The sequence below is a fragment of the Platalea leucorodia genome, assembly GCF_965183815.1.
Source record: "Platalea leucorodia genome assembly, chromosome: 5".
NCBI lineage: Eukaryota > Metazoa > Chordata > Aves > Pelecaniformes > Threskiornithidae > Platalea > Platalea leucorodia.
In genome coordinates this window covers 64,748,216-64,772,980 of record NC_138827.1, presented here as the reverse complement: position 1 = coordinate 64,772,980, position 24,765 = coordinate 64,748,216, and the positions used below count along the sequence as shown (strand labels likewise).

General features: G+C 44.6%; 1 protein-coding gene across 1 annotated transcript; it reads left to right on the top strand.

The window, feature by feature from the left end:
• Positions 1-3,944: 3,944 nt before the first annotated feature.
• On the top strand, positions 3,945-24,084 carry FRZB (frizzled related protein). Its single transcript, XM_082312453.1, has 6 exons — positions 3,945-4,458; positions 14,074-14,121; positions 19,005-19,070; positions 21,125-21,329; positions 21,568-21,631; positions 23,242-24,084. Exons 1-6 carry the CDS (start codon positions 4,005-4,007, stop codon positions 23,350-23,352), a joined length of 948 nt encoding a protein of 315 aa, XP_082168579.1. The 5' UTR covers positions 3,945-4,004; the 3' UTR covers positions 23,353-24,084.
• Positions 24,085-24,765: the final 681 nt, after the last annotated feature.

Below are 24,765 nucleotides of genomic sequence, written 5' to 3'. Positions count from 1 at the left end.
TTATGTACCTAAAGCACTCGAGGATAGAGTTGATGCTAACAAGTGCACTCAGGAGTGCCTTGGCTACAACCCATTCTCGGCCAAACCCCTATGCATTTCTTACTGTTGCAAAGAAGGCTTCAAATGTCAATTTTATTTTTAATAAGGCAAATTTCTATTCAGTAATTTACTTCTTCCAGCTTAAACTTTAAAATATATACATTTACATATTTTAAGACACAAAGTTTTGCTAGTGTGCAGTTCTAACAGCTGAGCTGGACATCAGAGCATCTCAGAAAGCCCCCTCTTGCTCCTTAAGCCCGTTGCTGTTTATCTGACTCCCACAAGAGAAAAACAAGCAGAGACCAGGGAAAAATAGACACTATGTAAGGAAAGAACCAACAAAGGAATAAATTAATGCCAGCCGTCTGGAAGCAGTTCCTTATTTAGCTTCCTTTTGGGGAACAAAGCCCTCAATCCCTTTTCATGTTCTCTGCAGCCCTCCTCATGCTGCTGCACTTCTGTACCCCAAGAAAGTCACTCCGCCATCCCCAGAGCTGTGAGGGTCATCCAGCCACCTCCCACTGAAATCCATCCTCATGGCACCGCAAGGCCACTGAGTTGTTTGTTTGGGTTTTTTTGGTTTTTTGGTTTTTTTTTAATGGGGTTATAGATGAGTAACTGAGGGCAGTTTGGCCTCGGGCTGCATTTTGCTCTGTTGTGGCTTACCGTGATTCTTGCAGGATGTAATAACAATAATAAACTTTTTCTGTAATTTTCGTATGAGCTACTCTGGGGGCAAATCCTTGCCTTAGGCCTCAGCCCCACTGAGGGCTTACTTATTCTAGGAAATTACTTTGTGTGATACTATGGGCTGTAGTACTATTCTTTAAACTTCTAGGTCTGTACCAACCCCTCAAAGCCCACCACAAAACTCACAGGCAGGCAGTGCTGATCCCAGCCCGCTGCCTGGGCATGCTTTTATTAAGAAATTCCTGCTAGTCATACATAACATCGAGCTGATGTAATGATAATACACTAATTTGACTAGCCCCTTTTGGAGTTGTACAAGATTAGAAATCCGATTATTGTCACCACCCACCCCCAAAGGTTTAACATTGCCCCTGTCGATGCAAGCTGTAAAAAGAGATTTTGTTTTCTTCCTAAATCTTAAGAAGGTGCAGTAGGAAAAGCGATGAAATTCCCAGCAGTGATGCGGTGGCACCCAAAGTAAAAAATACTTTCCTGCCAAACCTTTTTGATTATATACGAGCTTTGGGTGAAAATCTGTGCATCGTTTGTGCGGTCATCTGGAAAGCGTGCACCCTCGGGGCCGCGTGGCGCAAGCACAGACAGCCTGGGGAGGAGCGAGCGAATCTCGTCACCTCTCCCATCGCAGTCCTCCCTCTGCAAAATGGGGGTGGTGGTTTTGACTTCTCTCATACAGTATTTTGAGATTAGTGGGAAGTTCTAGATACCGCAGCACTTAGTTTGTTCAGCTAATGTATGAACTCCACCTTCCTCATTTTAAGTACGTATGTATATTTTAGTTTCAATTAGCAGTTTCGGTGTTTTGCAGCAACTGCGTGGGAAGACAGAGAGCAGCTTGTTACTTTGCTCTCTTCTTCCAACCATTTGATATTCCCTCTAGCATAACCTCTCCCTGTGCAGGGCAAAGCACTGTGACCACGCTTGTCATAACACAGATTGCCTTTGCCAAGTTTCAGCCAGAGGTGACTTTTTTTGCCACCAGATATAAGCCAATTTATACTGGAAACGCCGAGGGGTAATTAACGCCGACAGCTCCTCCGGCCGGCAGCCCCCCATCCCGCTGGCAGCCGCTGCTCGCCTGGGCGCTGGCACCGGCTGCCTCCCCCGGTGCAACGGCAGGAAGGGCTCGCCAGCGCAGCAGGACGGCGGGCGATGCTCTGCCAGCTAAACGCATAGGAGGTACCTTCACACCCACGCCGGAAGATTTAAAGCCAGATCTCATGGGGACGTAGGTTAGTGCTTGTGAGGTTGTGGGGATGTCAGCATTTGCTGTGCTGAGAAAGTAGCTGCAGTATTTTTACTGTTTAAAAAAAGAAGTGCGAGGTCATCTCATGTAGATCATGACTTGGGGTTAAAAAATTAAACGTATTTAAGTGATAGCCTTATAACATGCATAGGAATATTCGACACATCGATGCTTTTTCCTGCAAAGCACAGGAAATTATCTTAAAGCAGTTCTGTGTAATTATCAATTCTAAAACAGATTGGAGGTGATCTGAAAAATTATTCCCAGAAATAAAACACAGAGATTAGAAAATTTCATGTTGAAGGGGAAAAATAGGAACTAGAGGTCATTCATGTTGCTGGTGCTTGCATCGCTCTGGCCCATCTTGCTCAACTCGGATACCCTGGGATGCACTGCTCCCACATCCATCATCGCTGCCAGGTAAGGTCCTGCAGAGAAAGTCAGCGTATTCAGTTCCCAACCCAGCTGGGTAAGGTTTTTATTACACCACATACTTTTTCAGCATGTATTTTACACTACGAGAGGAAATTCAAGCCTTGGACTTTGCTATGACTTAATTTGAGGAGCTGAGACGATGAGTCAAACCAGATCTCTCTTTAATACCCCTTTGCTTACCCTCATCGCTATTTTGCAAACCTGGATGCAGGCTCAGGGGCATGGGCGGCCTGACTGACAGCTCCTGAGGCTGTCACACGTGTATGGACATTTCTACTTGTCTCTGAGCCCCAAAGTTTCTTCTGGAAGTGCAGGGAACAATTCAGCCCTTGAAAGTAGCACCCGACTGCAGAGGTGAGCAAATAAAAGGCCAAGTACTGCTGAAACATGGACGTGGTACCTCTGCTCCACTGGCTTTATTACAATTCGCTGTTTGCTTGATGTGTGCCTTCACTGGAGCCAACAGGACTTTTGCAGCTGAGTTAAAGGGATCAAGGTTTCATCTGCAGTGATAAAGTTAAAAAATGCAAAAACGCCTTTCCAGGCGTAGCACCCCGCATTTCTGAGTGTGCATCCATGGTTACTTTCGTAACCCAGTCAGATTTTTGGTCTGGCTTCCAAGCACTGGCTGCTGGTAGGTGTGTATCTACTCACAGATTTGATTTAATGGCAGAAACTGAAATAATAAACCTGCTAATACTACAGTAAACCTAAACCAAACACACGATCAAGCACTTGCTCCGTACCTTTATAACTAGGAAGAATTTATTCAGTTAATAAATGTTAGTTCGTTTGTATCAAGGTTCTTTTTGCAGAGCAGGTAGGGCGGGCTGTGTTGCGCCACTGCTCTGCAAGCTATTTAAACATCAATATATGTCTTTTTTTTTTTTTTTAACCTTATGAAAAGAAAGCACCTCTAGCCCAGCTGAATTAATCTCTTCTTTTAAGCCTCTCACCGTCCTTACAGGGTCCCACGCCACCCTTTCAAGGCGCCTTCCACCCTCTCCTCTTCCCTCGCCTTTCCCTCCCCAGCTGCAAACGCAGGCATTTCCCGCGTAGTGCTGCGCGAATCGCTGGCCTCCGGCCGATCCCGCCGAGATCAAGGCATTAATTAACGCCGCGGCCACAGCGACGCTTTTACTTTCTTCCCGAAGCAAACGCCCGCCGCGCCCCGCGGAGGGAAAGCAGCCCTTTCTGCCCCCCTTCGCGCGTACAACGCGGACCCGCTCCCCCTCCCACCCCGGCGCCGCGGCGGCCCCCCCCGGGCAGCGCCCCGCCGCCGCCGCCGCCGCTCTCCTTTGTTCGGGGCCGAGCTCGGGGGCGGAGCGGGGCTCCCCCGGCGCCGCCCGCGCCCCGCCGGCGGGGGAGAGGCGGGCCCCGCGGGGCGCCCCGTCCCGTCCCGTCCCGTCGCGTCCCGCCCGGCGGCGGGAGGCGCGGAGGGGCCGGTCGGCGGGCGGGGGCAGCGCGGCGGCCGGCGGCGGAGGAGCCGCCCCCCGCGCCCGGGTCTCGCCGCTCGGCCCCTCGGCTCGGCGCGGCGCGGCGGGGGCACGGCGCCGTCGGGGCGGGCGGCGGCATGTGGCGGGGGCTGCCGGTGCTGGCCCTGGCCGGGCTGCTGGTGCTGGGGCGGGCGCCGGCGGGGCGGTCGGCGGCCTGCGAGCCGGTGCGCATCCCGCTGTGCAAGCCGCTGCCCTGGAACATGACCAAGATGCCGAACCACCTGCACCACAGCACGCAGGCCAACGCCGTGCTGGCCATGGAGCAGTTCGAGGGGCTGCTGGGCACCAACTGCAGCCCCGACCTCCTCTTCTTCCTCTGCGCCATGTACGCGCCCATCTGCACCATCGACTTCCAGCATGAGCCCATCAAGCCCTGCAAGTCCGTCTGCGAGCGCGCCCGCGCCGGCTGCGAGCCCGTCCTCATCCGCTACCGCCACGCCTGGCCCGAGAGCCTGGCCTGCGACGAGCTGCCGCTCTACGACCGCGGCGTCTGCATCTCCCCCGAGGCCATCGTCACCGCCGAGGGCGCCGGTGAGTGCCCGGGGACCGGGACCGGGCCGGGGCCGGGGCCGCTCCGCTCGGCGCCGCCCGCCCGCCCGGACAATGGGCGCCGGCGAGCGGGGAGGGGAGCCCGCCCCGGGGAGCCCTGCCTTGTCTCCGCTCTTTCGGACTTCTCTCTAAGCCTCCTTTCTTGCCCTCCACTTCTTGCTTCTCTTTTTCTCCGCCTTCCGTAGCCGCGTCGCTCCTGGAAAAGTTTTGCTGTTGGGAAAGAGGGGGTGTGACAAATGACAGCCCTGCCGTCGCGCGGGGGGACGCTTAAAAGTGTGGGAGCGACAACCCTCCGTTCGCGTAAACGGGGAGCGTCTCGATGCCCTGCTCCGGTATTTCATCGGCGGTTCCCCGTTAAGAAGGCAGAGCCACCCCGGGGAGAGGTGCTCAGGCTTGTCCCCAGGCTGCCAGTGCCCCCAGCGCCTCTCCTCGCTCATCCCCTGCCGCTCGCTCTCCCCAAAGCAGGCTGCTCCCCTCCCACCAAGGCCATCGCCCCCCCTGAGTGCAGCCAGCGCATTTGGGGGCAAGAGCCGTGCCCAGAGGAGCCCCGGGCAGGAGCTGGGGGGCTGTGGCCTCCCCAGCCTCCTCCCGTGCCAGCGCTGGCACACGCGGGGCTGAAGGGGAGAAACCAGCCTCATCTCTGTGGTTGGTGCTGAGTGCCCGGTTGCTGCACGGGTCCCCCGTCAGGTCCCTGGGCTCACGAGTGTCCATCGGGAGAGGAGCACAGCAAAGGTGCAGCCTTCCACTGTGTTTCATTCCTGGCATCCACCAGCGAGCCGAAGGCTGCCTCCAGCACCGAAGCTGCTCCAGCACAGCTCTGATGGTACCTGACCCCCACGGCCTCCGAGGGGCTGTTGGAGCTCCTTGGCTTTCTCACTGCATCCCTTTTCCCTGGCTGCGCTCGCTGTCGTCCCACAGGACGGCTGGCACCGGGTGTCCGGCTGCCGTCCCGGGGTACCAGGGAGGCAGGAGCATCTCTGGGTGGTCAGGGGAAGGCTGCTGGCTGCTTTGGCCACCACGATGCTGCAAACCTGCTGTTGCTCAGGGACCCTGCTCTGTTACGGGTGTGCTCCCATCACGGCTGCCTTTGGGCTGGAAGAGTTAGCAGGGCACAGCTCCAGTATGGCAAGATGAGCACCACAGAAATATTAAATTGAAGGAGCTGTTGAATAGGAAATTAAAGCAAGCCAGTGGGTGGCTATCACGAGTGAGGTTTGACCTTTACAAAATGACCACAGTTCCTGCCTCACTTGCGGAAGGCATTTGCTGGTGGTGGAACCAAGCTACGTTTCCTTGCTGCAAAGTGGCAGTGTTGGTGGGTCTGCCAGACCTCTCCCTCAAAGCAGCGAGAGGGCAGAGCTGGGGCAGGGGAGCAGCTAAGAGGGGTCGGAGGCTGAGGAGCCCCCATGGGCTCGTGCTGCTCTCTGGCTCCTTCGGTGCCTGCAGCTGCAACACTGGGTTGTGGGAGCTCGCCGACAGGCAGCGGATCCCACCTCTCTATCCTCCCCCAGCAGTGTCCTGTGAGTGAAAGGGGTTTTTTTTATGCTGTGCTCAGCACAGTATTTGACTGTGCTTCTGTCCTGTTACCAAATGCTTTATGTATCCCACTGCCAGCAATGCCAAACACCGTAATTCCTGTTTTCCTCTCCTAACGAAATCTCATGCTTCGGTTTCCTGACTGTGCTCCCCAGCTCAGCCTTCCCAGGTGAGCTGCTCTCTCCCCTCCTCCCCATTTATCTGTCGGCCAGACTGACCCCGCTTCTTCTCGGACTTCATCGAGTTACCCTCTCCACCTCTTGAAATCTCAGCTCAATGATCATACCCTGATATCTACAGTCGTTACTGCTGTTTCTCTCCAACCCTTCTAATTGCTCCCCTCTCGCCTTTCCAGCCTTCCCCTCCCCCGCAGTTGACCCCAGCCCGCAAACCCAACCATCTCCCTCTGCTGCTGCTGCTGCTGCTGCTGCTCCCTGGGGGCTGCAGACCTGCTGGGATGGTTTGGGGAGGTGCAGTTTTGAACACCAAGTGCCTTTCTCCGCAGCATTGAGGTGCTTTCAAAACCGCCTTAAAAATGGCTCCAAACTGAGCGAGGCTTGGCAGGCCTGCAGCGATTTGAAAGCAATCGCATTCAAATCTGGAGGGAGGAAGTTTGGCTAAAATTGCCCCCAAGTTACCTATTTCTGAGGACCTCAGCAGTACAATAACCTCTTTGAGGGATTCCAGGGCTGGATCCATGAAAACTCTCTTTCAGTGAATGAGAACCTGATGACATTCTCATTTCTGGGCTGAAAATTTTCAACTGATGCATTATGCACCAGACTGAAAGAATCCTTCTTGAGGGAATAAAACTGCTCCTTTAGAAAGCAGAGTGAAGGATTCCTGTTCTAGGAAGAGGTAAGGTGAACACTTCCAAATTCAATTCTCCAAATAAAGGATTGCAGCCAAGTAGAAGACACGAATAACCAACTGCCTAATGGGGAGCGTGCAGAATACTTGCTCTTATTTTATCTCCTAGTCACTCCTGCCCCTTGTGTTGTCTGTAAACCAGATCTAATAGAGCAGGCAGAAATAGAAATCCAGTTTTTCATGGGCTTCTGTTGTAGAAGAGGGTTTTTTATTCTTCAGAAGTGAAATTTTGATTTTTCTTTCATTTTTTGCTACATGCAAAGTAACAGGATTCTACTGTTTCCTTTCTTCTTGAGGTCTCTGCCTTATTACTGGTAAGGGTTGTTGCATGTCCCTTCCATAAGGCAGCAGCCTGAAGGATGACATGGTCAGATGTTTGTCCTTATCAGGGCAGGAACAGGGTTCGGAAAGCCCCATTTCCATTCCTTTTCCAATATTAGACCATGCATCTTTCTTCTGAGCACATGGTTCAGCTGGGTGTAAGAGCTTTTCTGACCCTCAGGACACACTTTCTTCGGGTTGAGTCGCCTGCAAGAGGCTGCAGCAGGTTAACGTCATGCTGGATCAGTTATCATCTGCTCTTCTGCCGCTGAGAAGAGCTTGTGTAGATGCTCACAAAAATTCCCTGTCACCATTAAAGTAATTGGTCTTGACTCTCATTTCAGTGATGCCAAGTTGAAGATCATTTGAAGTTCACTTGACTTTTTTTCTTTGGCTGGCATTGCAGTAAAAGATGAGAAATTCCTCTCCGATCAGTTGTATTCCCCATGCTTAGTAGACTGTGGCTGTTGCAAAATGTGGAGGAACTGTGGTTAGTAAAATCTCTGGCAAATCCCAGTTAGAAGTTCACTTTCGGTTATTGAGGCTCAGGTTATGAGTCCTCCACAAACATCTTCTAGGACCTTTTTCCACGTGCAGCCCAGGTGGTAAGGAAGATCTAGAGGCTTCCTCTTTGCAGGAACGAGGGAGGTACTTGTGTCGTTCTCCTGATGTTCTTCAGGGCTGCTGACACGTTGAAGGGATGAAATAGCCGCTGCTACGTCTGCGATGGTGAATGCTGACAAGAACAGTAGAACTGCCTTGTTCAGGGCTCAGAGGAAGAGCTCTGCAGACCTCCTGGGCTTGTGCTGGTCTCTAAAACCTGAGCTGTACCACACTGCTGATTTGAGGTCTGAGGTTCTTCAAGTTACAGGGACCACCTTCAAACACGCGTCCTATGGGAAACATCTCTTTCTTGATTTTTCATTATCTTTGGGAAACACCTGGGTTCCTTTACACCAGGCAGCAGAGGGACACTCCAGGCACGGTGTGGGTGTTCTGGAGGCAGGTATGACGCTGAATATTTTGGCTTTTTGTGGAAGATCTGACAAATCACAGTCCAGGATGGAGGATGAAAATGCATCTTGACAATACATTAGCATCCCAGATGCGAGGTTAGTGCATGATAATGATGTATGGCTTTTATCCTGCATCCCTGTCCTTTGCTTTTTGGGGATGAAAGCGGTTCCGCTTGCAGACATCGATACAAGCTGTCTTGCCTGTGCAGGAGGTCCCATTCACGTGCACCATATGTTTCGGTCTCCTTGTGCTGGGTGCATATGCTGACACTGCGTCATGTCTATCAGGTTATCTGCTTCCTTCATTCAGGGTCCTATCAAATCTTCCTTAGTCCGTGAAGCAAGAAGTGCAGATAGACAAAAACTGTCGTGCATCTAAAATTTCAGTAGCGGGACCTGTCTTTAATTTTACACTTAATAAATGACCAACCTGACCACAGTCATTGCTGGTGTTGGGATGCTGATTCAGAAAAGCACTTCAGCACACGTGCTTGGCTGCTACTGTCTAGCAGAGTGTTTATGTCTCAAGTGACATATTTATTCCTGTTTTGAAGAGGGAACTGGCAATAAAAGGAGAGCAGTATGATGGGTACCATGCGTATCAGAGGACAGATCCGTCGGTTGGATTTCTGTCTTCATCGTATCTTATTTAGATAGAAGAAGAGCTTGAAGGCATGTTGGGTTGTTAATGATATGTTGGAGAAAAGGGAAGCATCATCACAAGGTATCAACCGCGTGTAATTTATGACTGAACCATTTTGGGTGATTATCATAAGATGGCTGAGGAGAACTCTGAATCTCTTAAAAAAAAAAATCACCTCTTAAACATTAAAGAAAATTAAAGATTATTCAAGTGATGGAGACTTATTTTCTTAAATCTTATATGAACCCATGATTTCTCCAGTAGGCCAAGTCCTCCGTACCTGCTTGTCTGCCTAAGTGAATTCATGGTAATCCAGTATGTGAATTTGGCATAGTATGCTTAAAAGAAAAGTGAAAGAGCCGTTTCCCATGCTTGTTTTTCATATGTTATTAACTTCATTTCCAAAACAGTGGTTCCCAGACTCCAGATCAAATGTGCTCTGACTTGCATAGCTCTACTTACGGTAGCTGAAATGCACAGTGGTGTTAGGAGAGTGTTCCAGGCTGTACGGAGGACGAGCAGTCGTGCCCAAGTTGTCATTTTAAAGTTGAGATTTGTTTTAGGTGTTTGCTCAAAAGTTGGAAGCAGCCTCGTTTCTCAGTTAAACAACAAAATCATAACAAGCTTCAAGCCTTAAAGAAGGCAGGAAAAGTAGGTAAGAGCATTTAAACCTTACTAATGATGATAATATTGATGGTGTTATACTGTCACTTCAGTTTGTCTGCCTTGGTAGGCTGAGTCCCCTAGAATGGCTTTTACGGTCTAAGCATCAAGTCAAGACCTAGGCCGTTAAATGTCATCAAAACCCAGCAGGATTCGTTATGTGGAATAATTCATTATGTGGAATAATTCATTATGTGGAGCCGCCATATTGTCATGTTGCAGGCTGCTCTGCGACTTGGAGTTCAAGTGATCTGTATCAAATTTTAACGAGGATCAATTTTCCTATTACTTTGGTTCGCTATGCATGTTTTTGCAATCAGATTAGCAAAGATCCTCTCTGTATTAAGACGTGAAGTAAATTACAAAGTGAATTCATGCATATTTGAAGGTTTCTTAATCAGTGGGGCTCACAGATGTCTCCATCTGAAGAAAGTGCCCAAGCAGCAACCGCTTGCTGCGGTTTTGTTCTTTGGAGCAGGGTGCCTGGAACGGCTTCAGTAATAGCTGGGCCATATTCCTTAATCGCCGTGACAATCAGGGTCGTGTTACTTTTGGCTCTTTCTCTGCTTCTTTTTTTTAATTTAAACTGTGACGCAAGAAAGATGTTTGCTCAAAACTGAGTTTACCCACTTGTTTCCTTTTCCCAAACCTCCCACCCAAATCTGTGATCTAGGCGTTGTAATTTTGCACACTTACTATGCAAGTGGCTTTTATTCTGCTCTCCTTGTTAGTGGTTTGGTTTTTTTATATAGCATCCCTCTGAAAAGCGATTAATTAAAACGGCTTATTGGAAAAATCAGTTTGGATTTTTCCCCCTGCTCTTAAACAAAATTTAGTGGGAAGCCTTTGGATTGGAGCTCTGGATATTTCCTCTTTGGCAATCCTGCTAATCATTGCTGACAGATATTTCTTTCAAAAAGATTGTTTTGCATAGACAAAACTTGGCAGAGAGGTCGCCTCAGAAGAGAAGTGGAACAATAGGAAGTCAGTTGTTTATTTTTAAAAACAGCTTTTTTCTTTTTTTTCTGTCCGCATTACGGCTGGAGGTCTAAGCAGTGGGCATCTCCTGATGGAGAGAGGCCTCTGCCTGTTAGACTGCTGGGGTCAGGGGATTTCGAGGTTGCTCACGACCACCTAAGATCTTGCAAGTGGCTGGTGGCAGGGCTGGCCCAGACCCTTTTTCCCATCGTTTCCCCCATAGATGAGAAGGGACCAGGTGGTATGAGCTTGACTGGGGAAAGGATCAGGGAGATACGAAGCCTTTCCCGAGACGTGTTGTTCAACGGTGGAGGTCTCTGGTCCCCTCTGCAAGCCCACGCTACTCTCCATCAGTAGAAACTGCTCATCCCTAAATAAGCGTGAGTGCACCGGGAAAGATAAGCATCAAGGCAAGGTCAATACTTGCCTGGCCCAAGCCCTCGCAAGTAGGGAAATGAATCACAAAGTGACGTAGCGATACCTGTTTACTCCTCCTTTGCTCTTTGACAGACACCGTGCTCTGACTACAATTGCAGAGCGCAACGTGCTGCGCACCACAGCCTTCACGCAGGCACGGAAACGGGAGCCATTTCCATTAATAGCTGCTCTGCGCGCATCTGAATTGCTCTTGTTGCACAGCCAGCTGCTTCATCAGATACCTGCAAGCACTGGTTTGGGGTAGGACAAGTGACCTGGCGAAAGAATCCAGAATTAGGAAATAGGTTGAGGTTGTGGTGCATCGTAATTTGGTAAAAATAAAATGAGCTGTGTACTTGGAGTGGAAGGGAACATCTAGTGGAAAGCAGTTTAGTGCTGTGTTTGTTTGCAGGACCAGGCTTATATTGGGCCTATTGAGTGTTTACCAGCCTCCCTTGCATCGGTGTAAGTTTGAAGGACAGTTCCTCAGCTGATACACGTGAGCATTGTGCCCCCGAGTGGGGTCAGGGAAGGCTGCGAACCCCTTACCTGGCTCTGGTTTATGTTTAGTTGTAATTCCAGCGTGAACTGGACTTGGTTTGCTCAAACACGATGAAGTCGTGACCGCTTGGGTCAGCTGTTGGTTTAGGAAGGGAGAGTGCACTTCAGGACTTCTTTTTCCTTGCCTGTTCCCTCCATGGATGTGAATATGATAAACATTCAACCTGGTATTTCCCTTGCCTCCTCTGCTGATGAAAAGTTTTTCTGCCCCCAGTAACAATCTTGTTGGCATAGGGAATGTGCTTTGGAAGTGTGAACGAACCACCCCTTTGGTCATAACTGAAGTACCTATTTTGGCAGGAATTGTAGCTTGCTGGGCCACGTGAAGCACCAAGGAGTTGCCTTGGACATGTGCAAAGCCAGCCAGCCTTGAAGGCAACCTGAGAAGTTGGCCAAGGCAACTGAACGAGCGGGGCAGCGAATCTGGAGAGCTTTCTTTGCTGGCGTCTTGAATGCCCAGAGAGTGGTGAAACATCTCAGGCCAGTCTGAGGCACACGGAGAGGCAGAGCCACCTCTCCATGGTTGTGGGCTGGGATGATTTTGCAGATGAGAGCAGATGGGAGGATTATCAGGCTGTAGACCCAAGCGCTCTCTCTGCTGTTACCACGTCAGAAAGAATTGCAGGTTTAAAGCAAAGCACTGGCTAAGGGAACAAGACAACAGAGGGTTGGCCCAGGACAGGAAGAATGAGAAGAAATGTGGTCATCCTTTTACTTAACCATTTACAAGACCAAGACCATTTTAATTCCTCTTTCATCCTGTCCTGGAATACAGGAAAGCACTTGATACAATGTAAAATGCATTTAAATTTGATGAAGATCTCTTTTTTTTTTAACTATATGCTGTTGGTAGGGGACACGATCTTTAATTACCATCTGGTAACAACAGCTTTTTTAAAATTTGAGGGTAGCTCAGGTGAATAACGAATATAAAACACATAAGTAAGAATTAGCCTGGGTAACTTGACCTGTTTCAAGGCAGCATGGAGAAGCCTTATAGCTGCTGTGGAATTACCTGATAACTGAAGACCAAATTGGCTCTATGAAAACGTTGGGTTTGTTCTATAAGCTAAGATCCTGCGGTAGGTTGGAACTTTCTTTGGAAGAAAATGGGTGTGATTTTTACTAGCAACAGGATATTGGATGTAAAAGGGCATTTATTCAAGCTATTCTATTCTATGCTATTTTCTATACCCTTTGCTCTTTATATTGTTAGGAATAATTACTCCTGAAGTCTCATTTTTTTTAAGTTAATTATTATGTTACTAAAGGAATTTGTTGTTTTTCAGATATACTCTTGCCCTGACTGTCATTTAGCTGTATCCCCATTTATGTAAAGGAAGTTTCATGTTGCTATGAGAAGTATAAATATGCATTAAGATGGAGATTTTTTTTTTTTTTTCCAAAAGGATGGCCAACTTAGAACATTAACTAAGTAATAGTAGATCTCTTGTAAACAAGTATTTTAAGTACATATTTACAGAACTTGTGATTAAATAATGGCCCCAGCCCTTAAAATTTTGGTCCACACATCTAAACCCTTCACCTATGCCAAACATCATCAGTGTTCTGGGCTGTATTACAGGCAGATCCTTACAGCTTCAGCTGCAGGAGAGGAGCTTTTGTTACATGGTCTTGTATTAATTTGTTCTGTATTGTGAAAGCAGTGCTGTATCCATGATAATGTAAGGATATAAGAAAGATGATGTTTGTATGATACCAGCTTCCAGAGTTGAAAAAGCTGTGTAAGCGTTTGGGCATGCAAACTTAAAGAACAGCTTTTTATTTGAAAGCTCATTTGTTTTTCCTTTTTATGTGTCATTCTAATAAAGCATGCTGCCTCTCTCCCAAGTCTTGTTTCTCGTGCATTTATTTTTTCCTTAACTTGTACAACATTATATGCATTAACATACTTGTTTTTCGTGATTAAGTAGATGTATAAATCCATTAAATTATGTGATTTAAGAAACAATATGTTTGAAGTGATGCATTTTACCAATGTGGGACACATTCCACTTACTTAAGAATGTGTCTAAAAGCAGTTCTTTGGGCATAGTGCCTTTTTTTCCTTCTGTTCCTTATCTGTCCTTCAAAATAATCAGTATGTTTTTAAACTGAGGGGAGGGGGAAGGTCTGAAACATTTGTTTTGGCATTTGCTTCAATGATATGATTGTGGTTCGTTGGTTTGATTTCCTCAGTAACCAAAAAAACAAACCAAAAGTAATTTCCCCTTCATCATCTAATTAAATGCAAACAGTACATGTACTTTTTGTAGATGCTCATAAGTTCATGCCATAAATTTCCATCCTTGTCCTAAATCTGCCAGCCTATGCACCAGTAGAAATGGGATATATAATCTGCTTCAGCATTTAACATGATGTGCCGGATTCAGGTGAAGTTCAGATAAGAAATTGTGTCAACTTCTAACAGGCTGGCCTGTAGAACATTGCAATCTCTTAGTTAATTAAGTTATTAAGTTTTAATATACTAAATATTAGAGAAACAGAAAACATTGTAATGTTGGGTGTATTGAAATAATCCAATATTAAAAATACTAACATTTCTTCACATATTTTACGAATCCGTGCCAGATTTCCCTATGGATTCTAATAATGGCAACTGTAGAGGCGCCAGCATCGGTGAGTACACTTTTATAAAACTGTACAATAAGTTATAGTCTTTCAAATCCTTTTAATACTTGATTAAGTAAGAGGGGTACTAAGTGATGTTTAAATACACTGTCCTGTTGTGGAATCCTGTAGGTTGTGCTTTTGTATCCCATGGGCAGGTGGGATTTGGGGCTGGTCAGCCTGTGGACCTCTCAGCAGGCAACTCAATTAATTCTTTAGCGTGTCTTTTAGTGCTTCTCTCTTCTGCTTTTGTCCAGGCAAAATTTCCATCAAATCAAAAGGGCTGTGCTGATTTCATTAAAAGTTTTGTCTTGAACTGTGAGAATGATCATTAAATGGATTTCCACTGGGGAAAACCAGTGAAGATAATGGTTCATTCTGACTTCAAAGTTTGCAAATTAAATTCTGACCTCTTTGTAGATAATGGCAAAACTCCCATTAATCTGAGACGATCGAGGCTGAGACCTTCTGAGACTGCTTTTATTCCAGCAGGTCCCCTGTTGCTTTTATTTTTGGTTTGGTTTGGTTTTGCTGGAACTGAGTAAAACCTCTTGAGTGTTACCACTAGTCATAGGCAATGCAAAGAAGCAAAGCCCAGATTGGTAGCTAATAGGTTACAGAAATGTGAATTTGTTGCTCAAGCCAACCAATGACTATAGGTTTCCTTGAATTTTATTACCATTCCTTCAGAAGTTTTCCTCTTAGGCCTTTGTCAAAAAGATGACACTTAGAAACCTAGTGTTGGCCATTGTGCCTTTCCTTCTCCAGAGGTGTTGACCAGCTACAGCACGCACTGGTGCCCAGTTTATTATATAAATGCCTAAGGATGGTTGTGGAGCATAAAATTGGATACCAAGTTTTGATAACTTCAGCATTAATCTCTGTGACCGAATTGTAAAAAGGTATTGGTAATGCCCAGCTTATAATGCAGTTTTAAAATGTGATCAGTAGGTCCCAATGTGAAAGTAACTGTGTAGGTGCAAAGTGTTATTTCAATCGCAGTGCATATCCTTCAGAAAGCCAGCTGCAATTAAAAAACCTGATAAAAGTAAGCCCCTTAACAAGCTTCACTTTAAATTGCCTTGAGCGCGTCTGAAAGACGTTCTAAAGATTTTTATTGCTAATATTAGTATCTTTTTAGTTTTAAGCCATTTTCAATTGCGTGGCCTTGAGAAAGTGTGGATTTCATGCTCTGCAGTGACTGTATAAAGAACATACAAGCTACACTTTGCATCTGAAAGTAAAGCTGGATACTTCAACATCACCTTATATCACAAATATTAAACATATCTTTAGCACTGCCTGCCCTCAGGGATGCAGACTGCATGTAATAGCAGTAAGCAACCCTGCAGTGGAGAAGAGTAAGATTCAGTTATACTGTTGCTGTCATGATGCTTTTCAACTAGCAAAAGCAAAATGAGACCTAAAAAAGTCCCATCCAAAAAATAGGGTGAAGGTGTGCAGAAAAAGAGCTGATGAAAAGGAAGGGTAATATTTTTGTCACTGCTCGAGGCACCTTTTATCCCTGGCAGTGTCCACTGGCAAAACCTTCCCTCTGAGTCTGCAAGGGTTTTTTTCTTTTTTGGGGGGGGAAGCTTTTTTTGCTTCTCTTGGCAGAAAACTACATTGTTGCCTGCTTCATCAGATGCTTTTCAAGTCGCTTAGAAGTTTTTCCAGATTTTTTTTTTAATCCTTAATTTATCAGGGAAGCATTTGCCAGGTTTGAGTGCTTGTACTGATCACTATTACAGCCAGGTTTTAGATTGTGCATGCATGTATATTTAAGATGGCACATTTCTTGGTAGTGATCCATGCAGAAAACCCTTTTCCCATGTAGTCCATTTGTTCTGGCATTTATAGGGAGAAGTTTTCAAAGGTCTAGATGTTGAGGTTTTGTTAGTCCTATGTTGACTTGTGTTAACAAAGAATATTTAGTGGCAGAGTTAGCTGATATCTCAGTCAAAACTGGTCTGAGCCTCTGGTGCCTGTCTCGGTGCTTGGGATATAATGTTGTTGTGGTCCCAGAGCTCTTCTGGTAATTCTGGCAGCTTCAGAGGAAACTATCATGTAAGATGGGACTTTCCTTCAGCATCAAGAGATGCAGTACATTTTTATAGCCATCTTTTGTGGGTGTTCCCGCTCCCTGAGGAAAGCTCAACTTTGCAAGAAACATGCATCGATCAAACGTGTGCTCCCTTTGAAAGTCGCTGTAACAGGAGCTGGGAGAGAGGAGCTGGTTCTAGCTCTGCGACTGACTTTATAGCTGACCTTGGCAAATAACTCTGTGTTAGTTTCTGGATCTCTAAGGAGTAGTTAGAAATAATGCAGTGTTTTGTAAAGTTCTTTGAAATGTAAATTTGAAAAGCAGTAGGGTGACTCGGAGATATCCATCATTAAGAACATCAGCAAGTTTATAATTTGTTTCTAGAACAAGACTAATAAAATATATTCCTCAAATTAATAAAATAAAATAGTCCAACACCGTCTTAAAATTGAGGGAAATGTGAGGCTATGTATTCTTGTCTTGTAATTTAGATTATTTTATTCTACTTGTGCCACAGAGCAAAGTACTGTAGAGCAGGAGAACGTTAAAGTGTATGGCTTGTTGGATATGAACGCTGAGATGCCTGCGGGAGTATTGGTCATAGGAGCACATCTTTTATGGCCTGTTTTGAGGCAGCTTATAAAATGGGCCATAATTTGGCCTAAAGTATGCATGAGCTCCCACAGGCAGAAGGGAAGCCAAAAATCACTTCCCTTCTCTGCCTTTATTATTTTAACACAGTCTCATACAAAAGCTGAAGTCTGTAGGACTCTATATATAGATTCCTGAGGATGTGTTTGAAATTCAAGGAAACAATATCCTCTTCTTTTGAAAGGTTCTCCTCTTTCCTGTATTTTTTTTGTATTTCCAACAACTACAAAAATTCTTTCAGTACAAAATAAATAAAGATTTGAGAAATCCATGACCATACGATGCCAGCTCTCTTTTTTTTTAAGTGCAGAAATATTATATACCAAATAAAAGTTCTTTTTCAAACTTTTCATATGGGATTTAACTAAGTCACTAACTATATGCATTGTTATTTTAGAACAATGGTGTATAGAAATAGGCTGCATTAAGTCTACTTCTACTTAAATGCCAAGTCAAATGTCAAAATAGATGACCAGGTATACGTAATACTGGGACCTGCTGTTTGCAATGGGTGCAGCAGTGGGCTTGGAGGGGGAGATATCAGTCAGCTGAGCTTGACCATGCGACTCCACCAAACTCCACTTACACACTAGCTTGAAATACCTAAATGTTTGCATTAGAACAACCAGCCGTGAAATATCGGTGGTGTTAATGAATACATGGGTCTGGAGCTTCAGCCCCAGCACTCCCTGGGCACTAATGAAAGCGTTTTTACCTCTGTTGTGGTTCCCAGCTGTCTGGAAGCTGCGCCACTGGAAGTGCTGCTCTGACAGTGCTGATTTGTATTGTCTTTTGAAGGCCATCCTTACCGCCATAAGGGCTAATAATTTCCCTATGTTAATTAAAGGTGAAGTTCTGGGTCATAATTTTATACAGCAAACCCCGACAGCAGGGCGGCTCTGTGGCCCGTGTTTGTTACTACCTGTGCCTGAATTCCACATGTGTGGCACGGGCTTAAATTATATTCAGGTCTGATCCACGGCATAGATTGATGAGGAGGGTTGGTGGTAGCCTTTTCAGGCAGCTCCGCTAACTGTATGTTTGAGATGCCTTTTCTGGTTTGTCTTGTCACAGAATTGGTAAGATCAAATGCAAACGTGCCAGTGGTTAATATTCTCCACATAGTGCTCTAAAATCTCCGTCTAGGTCGGTTCTGTGTAAAGCGTGAAGCTGTTGGGTCGACAAACCAACCAAGTCTGGTAAAGACTAATCTACAGTTCAGTCAAAGGCCATTTGCTCAAGGCTGGCTTTATTAATTGAGGGAGAGTGCAGAGCAGGATCAAAGGTAACACTAAACATTTGCAGTAGTCAAGTGAGGCCCTTTTTCAGCCTCTTAATGTTAAACTTAAACTTAATCTCTCTTAAACCTTCTGCTAGACACTGCTGAAGAAACATGGTTGGAGTTTCATTTTGTCGGGACCATCCCAGAAGCGTTCAGAGCAGGGAGCTACATGCCACTTGGTCCCACCGCCCTCTGACATGGTTCGTCTGTCGACTGCAGCTCTTAGACATCTTTAGGTGTAAAGGGGCTGTGCCACTGTAAAATCTTGCGGTGCAGTTCCAGAGACAGACTGTGTGTTGAGAATTAGCCACAAAAATCATATTCCTTATGGTGAATGCCTGCTAGCCAGAATAAACAGTGTGTTAAACTGAGCTGTGTAGTGTCCAATCAAATGTTAAATCATGCCCTGTTGTAGTATTTCATTTCTGTGTCTCTATTATAGTCTGTATGATTAAAGGTGCAGAAAGGAGGGCGTTCAGTAAGTGTAGTACAGAAGAGAGAACGGCATTGTAAGGATATGGAATCGCAGCACCTGTGAGCGCCAAAGAAACCAAGACTGAACCTTGAATTGGCTTAAAATGGAAGATATTGTCACTTCAGACTCCAAGTCCTTGTATCTTTGTTGTTGTGGTTTTTTGTTTTTTTTTTTATTTTTGAGGCATTTTTGTTTTGTTTTGTTTTTTAAAATTCAGCATGTCAAGTTTTCTCCTAGAAACCTTTGAGATCTCATGGACAGTTCCACAGCATCTTCCAGCAGAGCAGACCAGGAATACTCTGTGGATTTTAATATTTCACTTGCCTGTCATAAACAAGTCAATTCAGTGCAATTGTCATTAGGCATGAGCTTGGGGTTTTGGGGAGATTGTCACTGAACATATGCTCTTTTCTTTCTAAACAAAAGTTTCTGTCTTTTAGAGCGCTGCAAATGCAAGCCTATAAAAGCTACCCAGAAGACCTATCTACGCAACAATTATAATTACGGTAAGGACAGCTGTGTGGCCAGCTCTTAGCGTTTCTACGGCTAAAGTAAGGGGGGAAATTTTCATTAAAAAAACCTATGGGCCCAATTACTGATGGTTAATACAATAGTACTTATTACAGAAGGAAGATGTGACCTGAAACATTTCCAAATTAGAAGGATGGAGGGGATTAGCTTAATATGTTAGTACAAGAGTGTCTTTGTTGAGGTTGAGTGTTATTTCAGTGTCAGCGCAGGCATCTGGGCTTCATGCACTTCTTTAGTGTGAAAAGTGATGTGACAAAAATGACGTTGTGGGCTGCTATGCCTGAATTGCCTCTTTGATTCCCAGCTCCGATATGCTCTGCTTTCACAGGAAAGGATGTTTTTACTAACTTTTATGCCTACGAACTCACGTGGGATCTAATAGGCATACTAGGTTCTTTTCACGTATCGAAGCCAGCAGTGAGCGTCTTGCTGGCTGTGTTATGCTGTCAGCAATACATGTAAAAGTGCACGGTGCCCATATTATGTCCTCTCTTGTCCAGGTTGTCCTGGTCTGCAGGCACATCAGAGGTCCAGGCTGCTACTTTTCTTCATACTGTTTGTTTGAAGCAAATTAAGCTGATGAAGCCAGTGAATACATATCACAGGAATTGAACAATTGGGCCCATCCTTTTTCCCATTACACGTGTGAATAGCCTTAGGCTCGCTGAACTTAGACTTCATTGAAATTATAGTAATTGTGTAACATTTATTAAGATTATGCATTTATACAGCTATTGTCAGATAAGCTTCTTTTAAAAATAAATCCCATTAAAAGCTGAAAGATTATAATTGTATTCGGTCTAACACCGTTATTTTTAGGTGACTAGTTGGTTTTATGTTGTTTTGGTGGATTTGTTTGGGAAATCTTTACGGAGTGACTATTCTCTGGTGGGTGCCACACCTGCACGTGGTAGGGAGTTGCTGAGCATGCTGCCTATCTTTTCAAGCTTTTGAAATCAAAGAGGTTTCAAAATGCATTTGAAAGAACTCCAAATTAAAGCAAGATTTTGTTTTGAAATCTTAAGAGGTTTTAAGGAAGTGGGTCACTTGGGGTAAATAGCGTATGTTAAATGCATAACGGCTATTAATTGTTAGCAGCTGTATTTAAGGTGGCTGCAATGCATGCTGGCTGATTGTCTTTATGGGCAATGCATGTGAAGAGAAAAGATGTATAAGTCCATGGTTTTCTTTCTTCCGGATTACCTTTTTCACACAGGTTAGAAGAAATTGGGAGTCCAGGGAATCTGCTGTCTGTAATGGAAAGGGACTCTTGTTTGCAGGCTATGAAAGATGTGGTATTCTCTAGAGCATGACCTCTGGATTGGCTTTGCATTTGCATGTGGTATCAGTTCACTGGTCACAATGAGAGAAATGAAAAGCGTTGCCTTTGAAAGGCAGCTTTCCCTCCTGCGCAACTTCAGGCAAAAAGAACGGTTGAGGGAGGAAACAATTAGACAGGTCATCAGGTCAAGATCAGGAGCATTTGGAGTTCATAAAGAGCAGAGCAGATTGGTGCTGGGTCACTGGAGAGAGAATAAAAAAAGTAAGGGCCTGTCATCCAGCAGAGGTAGTGATAGGAGAAGTTTTAATGCACATTCATGTTTCATGAAAGGTTGAGAGTGACAAATTAAGTTCAGTTATCTGTACTGCAAGTAGTCAAAGAGGGAGCAGTTGTAGCTTGAGGGAGGAGGAGAGCATACAAGGAATGAATCAAATATATAAAGTGGAAAGGGTGAAGAAGAAGGGATGCTAAAAATTAAGCCTAACTTAAATAGGATGCAAATCCAACTGGTACATAACTCCTGCTTGTAACCATACTATTACAAGATACACTGAGGTACCTGCATCTGTCTTGGTGGAGGATGAAGTAATGAAGTGAAGAGATGGGGGCAGGGACATTGCTGGAGTTCAGCTAAGCATTTGATAATGGACCATGCAAAAGACTAATCCCAGAGGTCACCGAGAAGGGCTTGGGGGTGACCTGCATTATCTGCTGCTGCTAACTATACTCTTTGTGACTTTTTCCCAGTCATTCGGGCTAAAGTGAAGGAGCTGAAGACTAAATGTCACGACGTCACTGCGGTAGTGGAAGTAAAGGAGATCCTAAAATCTTCCCTGGTGAACATCCCAAAGGACACTGTAAACCTTCACACGAACTCCGGCTGCCTGTGCCCACCGCTCAGTGCCAACGAAGAGTACATCATTATGGGCTACGAAGACGAGGAGCGCTCCAGGTAGCTCTTTCTGCATTACCCTTGGAGCATATTTGTTGTTGTTTGTTCCCCTGCCCATAAAGCTGAACTTCAGAGCCACCAGCTAAGGAAAACTTGGTGTGACTCTCTGTATGGCTCCTTACTGGTGTTCAGGGGGACAAGGCTCTCTGCAGACACAGAGATCTTACTCTGGCATGTGTTGGGTTGTATAGCTTGTGCATGTCTGTTGATGGAGTAAATGGTTGTCTCTGTTGTGTAGGTTACTCTTGGTGGAAGGCTCCATAGCCGAGAAATGGAAGGATCGTCTTGGTAAAAAAGTAAAGGTAAGAAAATACCTCACCAAAAGTTAAGTGTTGCAGATACCATGAAGCATCTACCTAATCTTTTCAAAATAAGGGAGGACAATACATGTGCTGACCCCAGTTAATTAACATTAAAAATTAACTCGCTATGTTATTTGCTATATTACTTAGAAATTATGCTAAATAAACTGAAGGGATACATTGAATTACCCCAAAGTATACCGGTGTAGCAGCAATCAAAACCTCTGTCTCAAAAAAGCAAATAGTCAGAGTGTTTTAACTCCATAGGCAAACTGTGCATTCTGCAACACACACCTGCTTAATTGGGATTATGGTACTAATTGAAAGAAAGAGGGCTTTACAAATGTTTTTCAGACTAAGTCAGAATTATACTTTTCAGATTTAATGTTCTTTAAATACAGTTCTCTTACCAAATTGTGTGGATTAACGACTACTTTAAATGTACCTTTCTGGTTTAGATGAGGGAGGTACCTGATAAGGAAGTCATGTCATAGCAAATTGGAAGCAATGAGCTCAAATGCAAGCAATATATGAAAATATATTCTCATGTTTTCTAATTTAAATGTATTCTAATGCCTTCCAAGTTCTGGAAGGATTGCCTTTTTATGTTTTGATGCACCACAAAGTATCAGTGATTTCAGTGTTGTTAAGAGTGTCATTTTACACAGGATATTCTTATTTTGACACAATTTCTCAGCCGTTGATTTGACATAATGGTTGTGCCTGTGCAAACCAGTCTCCTCTTCCATTCAACACTTTCATCAACAGCCATAATGGTGACTGGCAGGAAAATACTGTTCTGATTACAAATGCAAGTTTTTCTGTGCACATTTGTCACATCCACAGAGGTTTCATGAGTGAAAAGATACAGGGATCTTACTCCAACTTGTTTGATTTGGCAGAACCTGATGAAATCCAGTGCCATAGAGCAAATACCGCGTTATTGCCATGGGCTGGCTTCTGCTTAGTTCCCGTTCTGGGGTGGCACTGTCATTTGTTGGCGTTTTTTTGGCAGCTGACTTATTTTCTCACTTACTTCCTTGCGGCCGCGACCCGCCGCGCTCTGCCCTCGCGCCCGGCCAGGGGCTGCTGAGGACCACGCCACATCGCCACCTGCTTCTCATCACAATGTCCTTCTCCAAAAGCATCATCGGTTGTACCAACTATATTTATTACGTCTTTTTGTACGGTGGTTGCTATTACCTGGAAAAGTAAAAATAAATAAATAGTAATCATTTTTTAAAAATTAATAAAAAACACTTGCCTGTTTTTTCATCCTGCTTCCCCCAGAGATTGCACAGATAGATAGCTTCATTTACATTTCATTATTTAGAAAGTGAGACGCTTTTCTGCTGAAGCCATTATGCCTTGTATCAGCCCCTTCATTCACAAAGGCTACAAGAAAGCCAGCAAATGGTTTTTCTTTTTAAAGTGACTTTCACTGGTAACCTCACATTCCACCATTTGAGCCCAATGGAGGGTAACACAGTGGAAACAGCTATGGCTTTTATTTTTTTGCTGCTGTTTGTAAACACATGCAGTTGTTTTACATATGACTTATATCTTCTTCTGTAATCTCTTTTGTAATTTCTTTGCCTTTCAATATGCAGCGCTGGGATCAGAAACTCCGCCACCTTGGGAAGGGGAAGGGAGAGCCCGGACACAGCGACTCGGCTCCAAAGCCCGGCAAACCCAGCAGTGCCCGACAAGCACGTAGTTAGATGTGGGATGCCATACATTGACATGCAGTGGACTATCTACCAAGACTTCGTTGTTGGAGCAGCAAAGGAGAAATTGCACTATTGCACGTTATATTCTATTGTTTACTACAAAATAATGTTTTAGCTTATATTAGTTTTTATTCTCCCTCTTGTTTTCTGCCTTTTTTTTTTTTTCAGATGTGTGCAAGCTCTGGAAATATATATTTTTTTTTTTCTGTTACTAAGAACTGTAGAAAACTGCTCTTATGAGATGGGGAAAGATAAGGACATGCTGAATTTACCATTTTATCTTCTGAATCTTCTTAGGGAGAAAATTCTGATGCAAGCAGGAATGAGATCTGGCAAAGACCATCGCTTAAAGTCATGACTCACACTGGCTTCCCCCTTTCCCTTTTTCTTGGTCACTGTTTGCTGAAACTTATTGTGTTAGGGGAAGGTTGTTATCTGTTTTTAAGTGCATAATTTTTTATTCTGAAATATAATTCTGAAATATATAAAGAAATGATGTTAAGAGAACTGTTTTAATCAGTACACCTTTGTTAAGTTTTCTTATAAATAAACCACTTGTGTAAGCCAAAGTCTAACTTAAAATATTTCCTGCGACAAACGTGGTGTGCTTGTACACAGGGGACTTGGGTTTTCCAGTGCTCTGGACCTTGCAGGAAAGGTTGTATAGTTCTGTTACCACAGGACGTAATTTATAATATACATCTTCTCTTATAACGGCAGTTTTTTCCCCCTTTTCTTTCTCTTCTTTGCTGAGTTGTAGGAGTAGACTGACTTACCAGGCCTGCTTCTCAGTACAGGTCTGCACTTTATCCTTTTGATTTTGTGGTGTTATTCTTAAGTCTGTGCCTACATAAACAAGTGTTCAATGCTCAGTAAAATATGTCCAATAAAAGAATTGTAGTTGTCAACACAGACCTTATCTGACTTTTGAACCACCATCATATTTTTTATGTTACCGTTCAAAATGTAAAAAGAAAAAAAAAGTTCATTTTTGTGCTTTTATAGAATTCTTTGCAGATAGTGCCAACATATTTGAAATGATCTTCTGTTTTCCTATTCTCTCATGCTCAAAAGAAATTGAAATGGAGTAAATAGAAGAACAGTCCTGTTCGCTGTAGTCTACAGAGGGGAACCCACTCTAGTTAAGATGCAAATGGCTGTTGTGTTCTCAGCTGTCGGTATTGTCTTAAGTGCATTAGGGCTGCCTAGCATTAAGAAAACAGTGATGCAGTTGTTAGGTATTTGGAAAATACATTGATAATAAGTAAACACAGAAATATTTGGGAATATTTATTGTAATGCTATTTTAAGATTTCAGTTCATAACCAGAGGTCTCAGGACAAGTTTTCCATTGGGCTGGATACCAAGCAAGTTGAAACATAGAACTGTTTCCTGCAACACTCA